This window comes from Marmota flaviventris, chromosome 3 (genome assembly GCF_047511675.1).
Source record: "Marmota flaviventris isolate mMarFla1 chromosome 3, mMarFla1.hap1, whole genome shotgun sequence".
Taxonomy (NCBI): domain Eukaryota; kingdom Metazoa; phylum Chordata; class Mammalia; order Rodentia; family Sciuridae; genus Marmota; species Marmota flaviventris.
Genome location: NC_092500.1, coordinates 100,244,626 through 100,258,166, shown reverse-complemented (window position 1 = coordinate 100,258,166; position 13,541 = coordinate 100,244,626). Strand labels below are relative to the sequence as shown.

General features: G+C 35.0%; 1 protein-coding gene across 3 annotated transcripts in view; it reads left to right on the top strand.

Moving 5' to 3' along the window:
- The window catches only part of Hgsnat (heparan-alpha-glucosaminide N-acetyltransferase), a 38,292-nt gene that overhangs the window by 7,631 nt on the left and 17,120 nt on the right, over positions 1–13,541 (top strand). For 2 of the 3 annotated variants that reach the window (XM_071610146.1, XM_071610145.1), the window contains exons 2-6: positions 81–202; positions 7,208–7,344; positions 7,553–7,674; positions 9,929–9,998; positions 12,928–12,997. In XM_071610146.1, the coding sequence (XP_071466247.1) occupies positions 81–202; positions 7,208–7,344; positions 7,553–7,674; positions 9,929–9,998; positions 12,928–12,997 (521 nt within the window). Of the gene's footprint in view, positions 1–80; positions 203–7,207; positions 7,345–7,552; positions 7,675–9,928; positions 9,999–12,927; positions 12,998–13,541 lie in introns of those variants that run through there. The other variant, XM_071610147.1, reaches the window with a different exon arrangement.

The window sequence follows — 13,541 nt, the reverse complement described above, 5'->3', positions numbered from 1 at the left end:
TTACTGATGTACTTTTTTCGTCTCTAGCACATCTTTTGGGTTTATTTTTATTTTTTAACTTTTCTTTCTATTCTTATCAGATTTAGACTTAGATAAAAAAAGGCATGTGGAGCTGAAGATGGATCAGGCTTTGCTACTCATCCATAATGAACGACTGGGAACAAACTTGACTGTTTACTGGAAATCGGAACGCTGTTACTGTGTATGTATCGTGTTCAAAGTCATAGTTTTGTTTCCCTTGGGGCTTGTTTGATATGATCCTTAATGCCCTCACATCTAAGGCCCTTTACATGTTACTTTCAATTTTTATAGGTAAGGAAACAGACAGGTTATAATAAGGAGTTAGAAGAAATGTAATCAAGGGAGAGTACCTGGGTCATCTCTGAGGACAAGCATAGTGAGAACAGTAGGAAGGTGCAAGTTGAGGGAAAGACCATTAGAGCAGGAATCTGCCTCTCTGAAAATAAAGATTTATGTATGTAGGTATGTACTTATTTATTTATTTATTTTTTGTGTGTGATACTGGGATTGAACCCAGGGCCTCATATATAGTAGGCAAGAGCTCTACGACTAAGCCACATCCCTAGTTCTTTTTAAATTTTATTTTGAGAGAGGGTTTCCCTAAGTTGTCTAGGCTGGCCTTGAACTTGTGATCCTCCTCAGCTTCCCTGGTAATTGGGATTCAGGTATACACCACCATGCCCGACTATAAACAGCTTTCCAGAACCAAAATTGTCAGTACAGGCATCAACTGAAAAGATGATGGAACATAGTATACAATACCCCTTTATTTGATTAAACCCATCGAAAAATCTATGAAAAAAATAAGACCTGTAATAGTTAAAAACAAAAGTAGCTGAAGACAAAATTTATTAGCCAGGAGCTGTGTTGTGGTAGAGTACTTGCCTAGCATGGGGAGGGCCCTAGGTCCTATCCCTAGCACTGGGAGTAAAAGGTTTTATCAGCCTATAAAGAGCCTAAAGAAGCCTGAAAAAAAAAAGTCAATAACAGCTGAAATTAAAGTGACAAGAAACATAATTCAGAGAATGGGCAAATTTCTTCTAACAAGATTTTAAAAGATCTAAAGTTGGGCTGGGTTATAGCTCAGTGGTAGAGCACTTGCCTAGCATGTGTGAGGCACTGGGCTGGATCCTCAGCACCATATAGAAATAAGTAAAATAGAGGCCCATTGACAACTAAAAAAAAGGTGTAAAGTCCACAGAAATCAAGTTGTCCAGTGGGGGTGGGTCAACTGTATTGATAATATATGAGATGAAGGGCAGTAAGAGTATTATTAGAATAAAAAGTAGCCAGGCATGGTGGTGCATGCCTATAATCCCAGTGACTAGGGAGGCTTAGGCAGGAGGATTGCAAGTTCAAAGCCAGCCTCAGCAACTTAGCAAGGCCCTAAACAACTTAGTGAGACTTTGTCTCAAAAAATAAAAAGGGCTGAGAATGTTGCTAAGTGGCTAAACGCCCCTGGGTTCAATTCCTGGAAACAAAACAAAACAAAACAAAACAAAAATATCAGTCTCATTGATACAAATCATGGTCAGGTAACAGACTAAAGAATCCAAAAAACAGAAGGGCTAGGAAGTAGCTCAGTGGTAGAGCAATGTGTCTGGTATGTGTGAGGCCCTGGATTTGATCCCCAGTATTGCACACACACACAAATTAGTAATTTACTAAAAGGGTTTAGAGATCATTGTGTCTAAGGAAAATGTGTAAAGGAGTGGGACAGAGTTAATTATTATAGTAAGAGTATGTCCTGCAATTGAAGAAAAAGAAACTTATGACCCTTTAAAGGTTAAGCAACCAGAGAATGATATCTGTACTTAAACTGTTTTAAATTTGAACTTTAATAATTTGGAAGTCTTTTTAAAAAAAAATTAATTTTTTTTTTTTTTTTTTTTTTTTTTTAGATATTGATGGATCTTTTTATTTTATTCATTTATTTATATGTGGTGCCAAGAATCGAACCCAGTGCTTCACACATGCTAGGCAAGTGCTCTACCACTGAGCCACAGCCACAGTCCTATTTTGTATTTTTTTTAGAGACAGAGTCTCACTGCATAGCTTAGTACCTAGCTTTTGCTGAGGCTGGCTTTGAACTCAAGATCCTCCTGCCTCACCTACTCAAGTACTGGGATTACTACAGGTATGTGCCACCATGCCTAGCTAATAATTTGGTAATCTTTAAAAAATAAGGGTCAAAGGAGAGACAAGTATTCAAAAGAATGCAAATTATAATAACTTTATATATATTTAATACAACATAATAAAAATCTGGGAAAGGTAGACTGATATCTTTAAGATATTTAAAAGTGAAGGCATGCCTTAGAGACCAATTACCTAGTTGAGAATTTCCTATTCCCTTTTCTTTATCTCACTTTCCTAAAATAGAAAGACTTTTATAGATCCATAAACATAGAAAAAACATGTAGATCAGTTTTTATAGCTTGATAGCTTTTTTGTTTTGTTTTGTTTTGGAATAGGGGACTGGACCCAGGGTACTTAGCCTGAGACACATCCTCGGCCATTTTAAAAATTTTCTGTTTTTGAGACAGGATCTTGCTAAGTTGTTTAGGGCCTCACTGAGTTACTGAGACTGGCCTTGAATTTGTAATCCTCCTGCCTCAGCCTCCTGAGTCACTGGGATTACAAGGATGTGCCACCATGTCTGGTGATGGATAGCTTTAACACATCTAAAAACAATTATAATGTATTACCAAGTTCTTTTGAATAGAGAACAAGATTTAGAGAAAGTTTGTTATTGTATTGAGCAACTATTATAATGGACATAATTAAGATGTAACTGACAAAAAGACAATGAAAATTGCTCTTAAGGATACTAAATAATATTCCTTCCTTATGGGATCTGGAGGTAGGAGAATGGAAAAGAGGGAGTGGAGGGGCTGGGTTGTGGCTAAGCAGCAGAGTGCTCACCTAGCATGTGCAAGGCCCTGAGTCCGATCCTCAGCACCACATAAAAATAAATAAAATAAAGGTATTGTGTTTAACCAACTACAACTAAAAAATAAATATTAAAAAAAATTTAAAAAAAAGAGGGAGTGGAAGAGGAATATAGAAATTCTGTGCTTTTATTGCATTGAGGGAATTCAAAGTGGTTATCTGTTACTTTTGAATGATTATTATTTTCAAGCGTAAACTAGAATAAAAAACATTTTTTGTAAGTAGACATGCTCTAAGTGTGATAAATATAGATAAGGTTGCTGTATCTTTAAAATATTACTAAAGAAGGAAAAATATACAACATAGAAAACATATAAATGGAAAAAGAATTAAAGCAGAGGAGGGAATTCAGGGTAATTAAAACTAGAATGATTATAACAAATGCAAATGTACTAACTTCTATAAAAATAAGACCCTCAAGGGCTGGGGGTGTAGCTCAGTGGTAGAGCCTAACATGCACAAAGCACTGGGTTCAATCTCCAGCACTGCGGGGGGGGGGGGGGGAAGACTCTCAGATTGTATTGAAAATAGTGTGGATGATTCAAAATCACTTTTGGTAAAAGTTAAACAGTTAAATATACATAATATGTTAGTGCTGAGGTTGTGGCTCAGTGGTAGAGCACTTGCCTGGCATATGTGAGGCCCTGGGTTTGATCCTTAGCACTGAATAAAAATAAATAAAGTGAAAAATCCATTGACAACTAAAAAATATACTTAAAAATGATCCTTTCAAAAAAACATACAAAATATGTTAAACATACATAAACAAATATTGATAAATAAAGTTTTAAAAACCCAAACATGATATTGTACTTATAAAGAATACGTTGAAAACAGAAAGGAAATCATACTTTTTTGATGAGGTAGATGTTGGAATAAAAGGGTCCAGTCAAAGCTTTAGTATTTACATAAGTGATAAAGGAATGTTAATACTAAAATATGGATAGCCTAGATAAAAAGTCTACCAATTTATGCAAAGCAAATAGAAAATAATGGTAGAAACTGCAAAACAAAGTTGTAGAGACAAATGACAATACACATTTATCAGACTGTGATAGAGCAAGCTGACTGGGGTTTAACCAGCTCAACTGAACCAGCGTGGTGGAATGAAGTGGTGAAGAGCATGGATTCCACAGCTAAAGTGCCTGGTTCAAGTCCCACCTCTGTCACGTCGTCATCATTGTCATCATCATCATCATCATTATTATTAGGTACTGTGCTTTGAGCCCAGGGACACTTTGCCACTGGGCTACATCCCTAGCTCTTATTTTGTATTTTGAGACAGGGTCTCATCTGACTAAATTGCTTAGGGCCTTGCTGAATTGCTGTGGCTAGGCTTGAATATAATATCCTCCTGTTTCAGCCTCCCAAGTTCCTGGATTATAGGCCTGCACCACCATGCCTGGCCTCTGTCACTTTATATCTGTGTGAATTTGAGTACGGCACTTACTTTTACTCTGTGCCTCACTTTCTTTACTTATGAACCCAGAGGAAAAATGGAACTTTCTCCTTATGAACATTTCATGACTTAGTATACGTAAATTGAAGCAGAATAAGGCCTTTCTAAGTGTCTTTATTGGCAATAAACAAGTGACACTTATCACAGGAATTAAATAGAAAAAAATAGATAGCTCCAACAATATCTATATTTATTTCACAATAACATTGATCATATGTGAGGTCAAATGAGACTAAATAAATAGATAGCAAAAGGAGGGATTATATATCCCACATTCCTTTGCACAACAGAAAACAAACTAATGAAATAGCCATATAATATAAGTATTTCAATGAAAAATCTTTAGGTCAGGCGAAAGAAATTCTTACAAAACATTATTTCAATTTTTTTGGGTGGGAGGTGTTACTGGGAATTGAATACATACTCACAATAGTAGAATAGAGAGGATTTTACAAATGGTGAGACCTAGATTAAGATACATACAGTGACTTTTTGTGGCCAGAGGCTTTATCAGAGTTCTGCTTTATTAACTAGAATGAAAAAGGGAAGTATAAAACTGTTGGTATCAATCTCAAAGTTTTGGCAAGCAAACAATGTAATCATCTAACACACAAAAAAGGGAAGCAATGAAAGTAATAAGTATTTGGGCTGGGGTGTGGCTCAGTGATAGAGCGCTCCGCTCGCCTAGCATGTGCTGGGCACTGGGTTCGATCCTCAGCACCACATAAAAAATAAATAAATAAAATAAAGGTATAAAAAAAGTAGTAAGTATTTAAATTAGTCATGAGAAGAATTGCGAAAAAGAGTCAAGAAATGTTTAAAACTTAAAAGTCGTAGAATTCATAAATTTAAAGGAATAATGAGAATTAAAAATATTAGAAATTACAATAAATTGGGGCTGGGGTTGTGGCTCAGTGGTAGAGCACTTGCCTCGCACATGTGAGGCACTGAGTTCAATGAGCCACCTAAAATAAATAAATAAAATAAAGGTAATGTGTGCATCTGCAACTAAAAAAAATGTATAAACAACAAAAAACAAACGAAAAAACCATAGGCTCAGGAAAAAAATAAATTACAATAAATATATCAGCTGAAATTTAAAATATTATGGTCTAACAAACATTTTTTTCCAACAAATATTTATAAGATGTTAAATTTAAGATTCAAAACCTGATTTTCTTAGCCAGGTATAGTGGTACATGCCTGTAATCCCAGCTTCTCAGGAGGCTGAGGCAGGAGGATTGTAAATTCAAGGCCATCCTGTGCAATTTAGTGAGACCTTGTCTCAGAAAAAGAAAAAAAAAAAAAGGAAAAGAAAAGAAAAAGAAAAAGAAAGAGGGGTTGGTGTTGGTGATATAGTTCAGTGGTACAGTGCCATGGGGTTCAATCCCCAGTTTTGGAAATAAAAAAAAAAAGAATACAAAGTATTATGACTAAAATTATGGGGAAGATAATTCAAATTACTATATTTCATCTATCAAATACTCCAAGGGGATTAAATTTAAAAAGTATACCCCACAAACTAAAAAAAGAAAAGAAAAGCGGAATGTTTTTAAATTAATAAAGCAATAGAAGAAATAAGCCAGATTAGTATGACTATCTAAAAATTTAAAAACTTTAATTAAAAATAATAAAATATAACAAGATGAAATGGAAGTAGCAGAATGGAAAAATACTTGAGATGGTTAAAAATTTATTATTACAGTATATGGGGACATTTCTCAGATTAAGTTCAGGAGAACTTGAGGTCTTATGGCTCACAACATGGAAACAAAATAGCAAAAGCACTGACCCATTTCATCTCTAGATAATTTAAAATTCATTCTTAAAGTTGTGAAATAGATACCTAGTAAATGAACAAATATAAGAATTATATAAAAATCCTAGCAAGATGGGCTGGGGTTGTGGCTTAGTGGTAGAGCACTTGCCTAGCAAGTGTGAGGTACTGGGTTTGATCCCCAGCACCACATTAAAAAAATAATAATAATAAACAAATAAAATGTTTGTAATTTTTCTTTTTTTAGTATTTATTTTTTAGCTTTAGGTGGACACAATATCTTTATTTTATTTTTATACGGTGCTGAGGATCGAACCCAGTGCCTCACACATGCCAGGCGAGTGCGCTACTGCTTGAGCCATATCCCCAGCCCCTGTAATTTTTCTTATTTGTGTACTATTTGACCACTTGTAACAGGAATCATTAAAAGGATTACTTTTTATCTAGTAATCTTACTTTTGGAAATTTACCTCAGGGAAAGAATTTAAAGGAAAGAGAATCTCATGTGGAGATCTTTTAAAACAGCATATTTATATAACAAAAAACATCAAAAGGAAAAACAGAAAAGCTTTGAAACCATCCCAAGTACACACAATTATAGTGATGGTTGAAATATGGGGCATCCATTAAGTGTTGTAAAGTGTATGTTATGTACAATCATGGAAGTTTACTTGTTAAATAATAAGTAAAACAATAGGATGCAAGATTTAATGTAGGCTAGACTTGCCAATTTGTGGAGATTGTTAATTCATAGCAACAATCATTGTTTTAGTATAAAATAATTGGTAAATTTTACATTAAGTCATAAGTGTGAAGGAAAATTCATGATAGGATTTTCATTTGTGTAGTCATGTCCCCCATCAACCCAGAGACTCTAAAAATCCCCTAACAGGGCTGTAGGGATAACTCAGCCCTGCTAAAGACCCTGGGTTTTGGGTTTGGTCTGTAACACTGCAGAAAACCCCTCACAGTTTACCTGTTGTGCATTTATCTTACAGTGCTTGTTTCAGTTTCTGGTAAATGTTTCTCAGAGTGGGAAACCTGGGAAACCCAGCATTGCAGCAGTCTCTGTCAGTACCCAGCACAGATCTGTTCTACAAATTAATGATACCCTGGAAGAGAAAGAAGTTTGTAGGTTCGTTTTTGCTTTGATGTGATCTAATTTAAGTCTGAGTTTTCTCTCTACTTTTTTTCTTATGTGGTTTTGTTTTTACTCTCTTAAATATATTTTATCTCTACTGATCTATACCCAGAAAGGAATATCATTTTCCCTTGGTGAATTGGGAAAGTCCAACTCTGTCCCTAATCTAGCCATTTGTCATATTTTTATCTCATCCTTTTAGGCTGGAATACAAATTTGGAGAATTTGGAAACTATTCTGTCTTGGTAAAGGACACTTACAATGGAGTCAGTGAAATTGCGTGTGACCTAGTTGTTAATAAGAATCCAGTTGACAGTGACCTTCGTATGTATATGCTCTTCGTTGATTTTTTTTTTTTAAATTTGCATTTCCGGAGGTTTTAGTTTTTGAGTACTCTTTGTAAATTGAAGCAGTCTATAGCATATAAATGAAAATCTGGCTTACAGATATCTATACCATTTAGTTTTGGTATGATTATATTTTTGTTTGGTGCTAGAAATAGAACCCTTAGGATTTGTGTTTGGTAGTAAGCACTTGTCATGCCTCCCAGCCCAATTGTAATATTTTTTTATTGTGTCACTGATGTACACTAAGAAAATTAGGTGATATATTAAAAATTGTATAATATATCAACATATCCCCATATCATTATTAAGCTTAATTATGAATCATAAATAAATAAAAAAATTAATTCAATGGAAAGAAGTAAGAAATAGGATAATTGGCTTTCCTTGTTTTAGGATTTAGGGTGTAGTATTTCCTGTATGTGTCTACTGATAATGAGCCCAGAGGTTCCCTTTACATTAAGAAGGGATTATTCATTCTATAATAATTCCATTGAAGAAAATCTGTCATCCTGAGCTCTCCATTAGATAATTGTTCTCTTGCCTTTCAAGACACAGTAATGAATCCCTGTGGCACTAATATACACAGTTCACAGAGAAATATCAGAGTCCAAAGTTATTGCAGAATAATGTAGAAGACAATATGAAAGGACCAATATGGGACAATTTAAGCATTAAAAATAAAAATAAATGTCATTGATGAAAAATAATGGATACATAAAAACTATGGGATCATTATGAAATTAGAGTGAGGCCCCCTCCCCAATTAAAAACAAAAACAAAGTAATACTCTGGTTGTCTTTGGAGGTAACTAGGGCACTTGTGTTGACTAGGGTGATTTAAAAGTATCGGTTGAAAGGAAAGATTTAAACATTATCCTGTTTTAACTATAATTGAAAAAGATAACCAAATTGTACTAATTGATGAGCATGGCTTCTTTTTAGAATCCCAGCTAATGTGGCCGAATGGTAGGTTATTTTGCAAGTCCTAATGAAATAATTTTGCAAAAATTCTCAGATGAAAGGGGAACTTTACACTGGAGGGATCAGGCTTTTACCAGCTTAACACATCTGCCAGTTACATGGTCAATTGCAGAAGTTGCTTCTTCAGTACTAGAAAATTTTTGTTAAATTTTGTAACACCTTGTAGTTATATTAAGGAAATAGTTCATTTTAAAGAAACTTTTGATTTTGAAATAGTTTTAGGTTACAAACATGTTGCAAACAAAACAAAACAACTCCTAAATACCCTTTACCTGGCTGCCCTTATACCCTTAAACTGTATAATCATAGTAAGAGTAGTTCATGTGCAATTATTGAAACCAGGTGCTTAACATTCTTATAATACTGATCTATTTAGGCTTATTTAAATTTTTCAAATTGTCCCTTTTGATGTCCATTTTCTGGTCCAGGACCAATCTAGGATCCATGTACATTTAGGTGTCAGTTCTTCCTTCATCTCATTCAATCTAGGACAGTTTCTCAGCCTTTCCTTTTCTTTCATGATCTTGACAGTTTTGAAGAGTACTGGCTAGTATTTTATAGATTGTCCCTGGATTTGGAGTTACTTGATGTTTTCTCATGAGTAGGTAAAGTAGGTAAAGGTTTTGCATTTTTTGGTAGAATACTACCAGAGCGATGTTGTTACCTTTTAGGTATGTTATGTCAGGAAGTTCATGAGGTTGATGTCTTGTAGAGGTTCATCTGCATTAGAGGTACATACTGAATGCATACTGAATACTGTAGGGGTATAGGGACGTGATGTCTGGGATTGATTTTAAAATACATTACCCCCCCCCCCCAAAAAAAAAAAAGGGAGGAGAATTAGTAATAGATGAAGCGAATGATATCTTTTTCCTTTTATTTTTTCTTTGTTTTCTTTTTGCAGTGCTGGGGATAGAACCCAGGTCTCACTCTTGCTAAGCAAGTGCTCTGCCACTGAGCTAACCCCCAGTCCTGAGAGTGACAATATCTTGACAATGCTAGAATTTGAGTGGTGGATATATATGGGTTTATTTTACAATTCCCTATAATTTTGTGTATGTTTGATATTTTTCATAATAAAAATTAGTACTCCCCTCATGCAGAGTAGTTTCTTGTTTATAGGAAATTTAATATAAAAATGTAGGCTTTTCCTGTATTGTTTTCATTTTTAATTGATAGGTTAGATTTAATGATGTGACAACTTTGGTTCCTATGATGACATTTTTGGTGATAATGTCTTTCTTTTTATAGCTGTGAGTATTGCGTTCCTTATTGGTCTGTCCCTCGTCATTGCAATATCCTTCCTAAGGCTGTTGCTGAGGTAAGTTGTTGGAGAGGAAATGACTGTGGAGGACAGAACACAGAGATAATATATTCAGAAAGGATAGTTTGATCCCTCAAATGACTATTATTTGATCCTAGCAGAGTCTCTAAAAACATACAAACATGAACGTTATTATTTGATTAAGTGAACATTTGTGTGTCTACCGTGTCTATTCTAGTCCTAGGCATTAAAATCAGTGTAGACTAAGATATGGTCTCTGTAAGGAAATTTTGACAAAAGTTCTCATGAATGTTTGCCTTCCATCCTCCCACGTGGCCAAAAATAAAGAAAACACTTGAGTAATAATTTTTTCCTAAATAATCTCCCATCCTGCTTTTCAGTGAGTGGAAGTGGCTTGTGATAATTTTAGGAGGAGGCTGCTGTGTTGTGCTCTCTTCCTCCTCTTAGCCTCTGAACTCTGAGGCCACCCCTCTGTCCAACTTTCCTTTCCTCTCCCAGGCCAGGAACTGGGGGCAAAGAGGGAGGATGAGGGGCTGTACTTCAGAATCCCACAGACTCCCTTTTGTAGAGTTGCTCACTTGAGGGATTTGTTCTTCTCTGCCTAGTTAACAGCCAGTCTGGTGAATGAATTAGTAGACTAGAGAAGAAAAAATTTGAACATAGAATTGATCCAGACCTGGTTGAAGCAAAGTTTTTTAGTGTTTTAAAAGGAAGAAGATTGATTGGAATAAAAGGAATAAGATCGATCCTGTTAGGATATCAGGAAGGATCAAAAGACTATTGGTGAACTGTATCCAAATTGGAAAAATGAAAACCTCACCTTTGCTGGGCATGAGGACTCACTCCTGTAATCCCATCACTTCAGGTGGCTGAGGCAGGAGTATCACAAGTTTGAGGCCAGCTCAGCAATATAGTGAGGCCTTGAGCAATTTTGTGAGACCATGTCTCAAAATAAAAATTTAAAAGGGCTGGGGATGGGGTTCCGTAGTAAAATGCCCCTGGGTTCCATCCCCAGTACAAAAAAAAGTTGATTAGCTTGAGGAAATCTTAAAACTTTAGGGGAATTTATGCACCATTTTCCTTCTAGCTTGTGCATCTTAGAAATAGTTTAATTCCTTGTATGCAAAACTTGACTGGTATAAAAAGGTAAAAGAACTTCTTGCTTCATAGAAGCACATGTTTAACCTAATGGCTTTTTAGGGGCAGAATAGAATTCTAGGAAGAGAATAAAATTCAGAGGAGTTCTGGTTTTTCATAACATTTGAATCATTGGGGTATAATTTCTCATTTTTCTGATTGTACAGATTGCAGAATCACACTGGTCATAGAGTCACCTATATTCCAGTGTCTGTCTTGTTAATGTGCTTTCACTTGAGGTGCTTATCTGTGAATGGTTCTGTTCCATTTCTTTTTAAAGTAATTGAGAGCTGAGCTCAAGCACTTGCAAAGAGAAGTTCCATCTTGTCCCACTGTGGGGCTGAAACTTCTATTGCATGTGGTTCTGCCTCTCCTGCCTGTGGGCAGAGTGTTACTCTCCACAAAACTACAGTCCCTTACTCTTGCTCCATTGCTTTCCAACATACCCATGGAAGTCTGGGGAAGTTAGTATTAGTAGGAACCAGAAGAGAAGCAGCAAAGGTAGAAAGAACAAAGTCTCTCTGCTTTCACTTGGAGAACAAGCACGTGCAAGAGAATTACCACTTCTCCTTTTTGCCTTTCCTTAAGTATATCTATTTTAAGATTTTTCATGTGATAGTGACACTCTTAATGCTGAATAAACTAGAAATGGGAGTTGTATTGTAGGAGTAAAAGAGAAATTACAAATGTGTGTGTTGTATGGATTATATTTTGATGCTGATTTGAACAATTGAACTGTCAAAAATAATTTACAGGATCAAAACTGAACTGGCTATGTGATGATATTAAGGAATTACTGCTTAACATATTAACATGATAATGTTTAGAAGAAAAAATTGTCCTTATCTTTTAGAGATACACATTGAATTATTTATGGATGAGATGAATGATTTTGGGGATTTTTCTATAAATTAATCATAAATGACGGTGGTGGGTAGTGTATAGATGAAATAAGATTGACCGTGTGTGGGTATATTTGTTGGAGTTGAATGATGGCAATTCAGTGTGCTAGTTTTTCTCATTCTGTTTGAAACGTTTCATGACAGAACAAAAAGTTTTATGCATTAGGTAATTCAGATGTGGCAAAATTAATGCAACACATATCAGTGGTTTTGTTTTTTGCCAGGCTAAGGTACACTTTTTGAAAGTTTTTTTTCCCCAGGTGAAAATGTTATTTAAAGAACAACCAGCTAATATATTTATATTTTTGTAATCATATAATAACTTAATGTCATCTGGATTTTTTTCCTGGATTAAATCAGCCATGTGGGGAAAAAGAACCCAATATAGTATTTGAATCATTACAAAGTTGCCTTCACACTTTTTCAGTGCACACACATGCATTTTTACTTAGTTGCAATCAACCATCTATGTTGGGTTTTTGCTTTTCGTATATAATAGCTTATCTTCATTCTTTGTTCAGAGCCTATAGTCTTGTTATTCTCATCACTGTGTCATTGTATCACACAGGTGCTGTATCCTGTGTTGAGTCATTCTTATATTGAGTAACTATCGGTTGTTGCCAATTTTTTTGCTTTTTTAATTTTAATAATATCATTAATACTTTCACAACTCTTCATTAGAGGCTTCATCACTGTTTCTGTTTTACTGATGAGGAAGTTATTCTGTAAGGGGTCAAATACTTATAAGTATGGCTGCTATAAATTTTGATTTCTATTGTTATGTTGTTAAAAAACTTCTTCAGTGTTTAGCTCTTTAACTAATACAAATATGAACCTTCAATTAATTTTATTTCAATATGTTATCCAATTGTTTTGAAAATTATACCAAAGAAAATGAATTAACTAAAGCTTTTATTTATTTACAGTTTGGATGACTTCAGTAATTGGATTTCTAAGGCAATAAATTCTCGAGAAACTGATCGCCTCATCAATTCTGTGAGTTATTGGGATACATCATGTATTGTCTGGTTTTCTAAATTTGGAGTTTCTAATTTCCTATTTAGTAAATAGTATTGCCCAGCTCAATAAACTTTGTTTACATTATGGAAAAACCAGGTTGAGGATCCCAAATTTTTACCCCCATGGTGCTAGGGATTGAACCCAGGGCCTTGCACATGCTGACAAGCACTCAACCATTGAGCTACATCCCAGCCTGACCCATATCCTTAATAAAGAGCTGCCTAGTCCTCAGCTTCTGTGAAGGCTCCACCCTTTTCTTTCTTCAATGGGGACATTTTCCAGTCTGGAGGCAGCACTGTTCAAACCATTCAGTTAAGTAAAGATTGTCAAGATCAAAACCAAAGAATATGGGACATTGACATTAACTCTATAATTACCAATGGCCCACTCTAATGATTAAATATTGCATGAAATTTGTGCTAATAAATTATGGGCATGTTTGCTTCTGTCCTTGTACTTACTCAACAAAATGCACCAAAAGCAAATAAAGTGGAAAACCAAAATAAAACTAAACAAAACT